Genomic DNA, 3,587 nt, shown 5'->3' with positions numbered 1-3,587 from the left:
AAAATGAATGCACTACTACAACAAATTTTGAATATTTGGTGTTTTCAAATTTCGAAAAAACCTTTTATTTTTGCTCCTACAAGCTATTTTTTCACTCTACTTATTGTGGCATTTTTTGCTCCCGTGAGCCATTTTTTTGCTTCCGCAAGCTAGTTTTTGCTCAATTTTTTTGTGAACTCAAAATTTAACAAAAAATTCAACAAAAAACTAAACTGTACATTTTTAATGACTTAAATTTTAACTTTTAATTCGCACAAAGTGCTCCATTTTTTCCTCTCGCCAGTAATTTTTTGTTCCATTTTTTGGTAATCCAAGCATCTTTTTGTGTCAATTTTTGCTTTTTACTCCATTTTTTGCTTAAGCAATTTTTTGGCTAATTTGTTTTACCAAAAACTATTTTTAGTTTTCCTTTTACTATTTGTGAGCTTAGTGTTTCCACAAAAAATCCCACAAAAACTAAATGTCATTAAAAGTTAAAATGTTTCTAATAGCTTTATAGCAATTTAAAAGCAATAGATAAGTAAATACATCTTCGGAACTTCCCACTCTTATTATGTACACATTACATACAACTTTTCCACTATATTGTTCGACTTCCCCCAAAAAAACTTTCAAATGGCTTTTAAACATTCATTTTAGAGGAGTAACAAAGTCACTCAAATGTGCATTCAAATGAAAATTAGTTTCAAAATCGTTTACTTATTTTCACTTTGCTGCACTAAGTTGACACTTTCTCACACTGAAAATGTGCATTGTGAATGTGTTGAAAGAATTTTGCATAAAACAAACACATCGACACACCAAATCATTATGATTGACACAACTTTGCGACTTTCTTATCCAGTCATTCGCATTTCTACTTCTAAAAACAGAATCAAAATTTTCGACTTTAGTCGACCAGACGTCTATGTCATTGAAATAAAAAACGATAATCTGGAAAATGTGTTACAATATTTAGAAAAATTCAATTTGTTTAACTCAAGGGCCCGATTTATCATTATTTTTAGCAACCACAATCCTAAAGAAATTTTTACACAATTGCCAAAATATTTTATCTACAATACAATTTTGCTAGATGATGGGCATAACATTTATGGGTATGATCCCTACAAATACGAAGATGTGTCAGCTGAAAATACCACACCAAAACTGTTAGGGCCTTGCCAACACGTGGAGACTTTTTTTGAGAACAAATTACCAAAGTTTTGGCGAAACACAACAGTTGCAGCTTTGCGTGCAAGTCTATTTTTGCACCACCAGAAACAAGGGCGAACTTATGACTCAATGTTTTGCCCCCAAATCGTTCAAGAGAAACTAGGTTTTCGCTTTCTGATTCAAGAAGGAAATGGGCGGGCTTTTGGTGCAAATAATGAAACTTTAGGTGAGTGTGCAAAGTCCAAAACTGGGAGCAAATTTTCGGTTTCAGACGCTTTACGTTCGCGGAACTTTTCCTTAAGTATTAATCATTTTTTGCTTAATGAAGACCAACACCTTCACTTCGACCTTGTCCCCTTACATGTGGTGCATTCCCGACTGTGGGTGGTCCCAAAGGCCACACTTGTCCCCTATTGGAAGCTGTTTCTTCTGTGCTTTGGCCTGTCTTTGTGGCTTTTATTCGCCGCATTTTTTTGCATCCTAACGATAGTTTGGACTCGCTTTGAGAAAAATTTCAAGACTGCGTCTATAATACTACACTTCCAAATTCTGGTCGAAAACAGCAATGCACATCTTTTGCAAGTTACCAAAAGCTCGTCGCGAGTATTAGCCAGCGTTACACTAATCATATTTCTGATTTTTTCTTCGGTGTATAAAAGTGAAATGATTCGAGTTTTCACAAGTCGTGTGTACGAACATCAGATTGAAACGCTTGATGATTTATTGGAATACAATTTGCCGTGTTATGACTACCCAGATATTAAACAACTCTACGTTTTGTCGAACGATATGAGTCGATACGTAAACAAATGCAAGGTTATACCGTCGGAATTTGAGCGAGTTGAAATTTTAAAAAGAATTCTACGAGGGGAAAAACTTGTAACCACTTTTAGAGAAAAATATTTTAGGGGTATGTTAAGAGAGTTACTCAAGCAAGGATACAAGATGCTAGTTTACTTGACCAAAGAAACTGTGGCGTTTGATTACGGTTATTTGTATTTGACTAAAGGATATCCTTTGTATGACCGATTCGTTGATGTTTATCAAAGACTGCAAAGTGCTGGTATTATGAAACACTATGAACTTTCATTTAATACGGTTGAAGATAAATTATTATATGCAAGAGAAAGCTCTTCGAATGTTTTACAATCTGATAAATTTTCAATACAGTTTTGTATTCTTTTGGTCGGTTTAACAGTCAGCATTGTTGTATTCATTACTGAAGTTTTGTATCATCGCTACAGAAAGTAAAGCACATTCGTCGATATTGTATAATTTTTAATCATTACTTAGGCAAAATTGGCACAGTTGCTCAAATTTATTGCTTTCACCAGGTTGATAAAAAGGGATTAAAATAAAAAAGTAGGTCAGAACAACTCTTGAAATTTTTATGATGCAGAATATCTATTTACAGAGACATGATTAAATAAAGCAGAATGTTTCAGTTCTAGTATGTGTGGTTTTTAAAGTATAGAAACTGTTTAAAGGAACTTAGTTTTTTTAATATTATGATTCAGAAGTTTGGCAGTTTTCTCTTTCATTGAAGTTAATATTTGATGGGGCACATTAAATAATTGAGAAAAGTTTGACGTGGTTGAATGGAATAATTCTTGATCCATTAGTTTGTAAACGCATTACAAAATGTTTAAGTATGACGTCAAATTAACCTTAAATATTTGTCCCTTCTGAGGCTAACAACTTATTGCAACACCTTTCAGAATCAGATTTTTCAAAAAGTTTTGGTTGATCTGCAAAAAATTGTATTTAAGAGGTTCCACATACCTAATTAAATAATTAATAATTATGCCATTTCACCTAAATGCTACTCTGCTACAGTAAAATCTCTCAATAACGGACACCGGTGGAAAATATTTAATTGTCCGGTGTAGAGAGTTGTCCACTAATGAGAGGTGGACGATTTTAAATAATTCAAATTTAGAACAGCAGCAAAAAAATATTTAACAAAAAAAATGTTTTACTCGTACGCAGAATTTTTTAATAAGTGAATGAATAAATATGTTTGTATAACTTTTGTAGTGCGAAAACACAAGCTTAAAGTTCGAGGGGTGTCGGGGATGCAACGAGTTTCAGCGAGTTGCATAAACACCCAAAAACATTAAGCGTTTTCGCATGAGTCTTATTCAAAACTTTTTTTGTTTGAACAAAACGCTATAGGAAGCTATAGGAAGCGTGTTATTATAACAGTGTTTATAATCTAATATTCAGATATTAAAAAGAAGGCTTAAAATGTACCAATAAAAAAAGTTGTTATTTTTAGGTATGTATTTTATAACTAAGAATTTTTCCAAAATAAAATTATTAAATAAGGAAATAAACAGTTTTTTACCTAAAATCCTTATTTTTTGTTTGGTTGTTTTAAGAACCCGTGTTTTTTGAAATATTTTTTTACATGACACATAATTTCAGCTATC

The 3,587-nt window shown here is 32.4% G+C and overlaps 1 protein-coding gene across 1 annotated transcript; it reads left to right on the top strand.

The window, feature by feature from the left end:
• The first annotated feature begins 760 nt into the window (after positions 1–760).
• LOC107397628 (uncharacterized) lies at positions 761–3,397 on the top strand. The gene is made up of 2 exons (XM_015978425.2): positions 761–1,381; positions 1,427–3,397. Exons 1-2 carry the CDS (start codon positions 811–813, stop codon positions 2,404–2,406), a joined length of 1,551 nt encoding a protein of 516 aa, XP_015833911.2. The 5' UTR covers positions 761–810; the 3' UTR covers positions 2,407–3,397.
• Positions 3,398–3,587: the final 190 nt, after the last annotated feature.

The sequence above is a fragment of the Tribolium castaneum genome, chromosome 1 (assembly GCF_031307605.1).
Source record: "Tribolium castaneum strain GA2 chromosome 1, icTriCast1.1, whole genome shotgun sequence".
NCBI classification, from domain to species: Eukaryota; Metazoa; Arthropoda; class Insecta; order Coleoptera; family Tenebrionidae; genus Tribolium; species Tribolium castaneum.
This window is presented reverse-complemented; position numbering and strand designations above follow the sequence as displayed.

Bases quoted from the DNA above. Each gene is read 5' to 3' on its own strand.
- LOC107397628 (XM_015978425.2), top strand. From the start codon at position 811: ATGATTGACACAACTTTGCGACTTTCTTATCCAGTCATTCGCATTTCT. The intron at 1,382-1,426 runs GTGAGTGTGCAA...TTTCGGTTTCAG, and splicing joins TGCAAATAATGAAACTTTAG to ACGCTTTACGTTCGCGGAAC.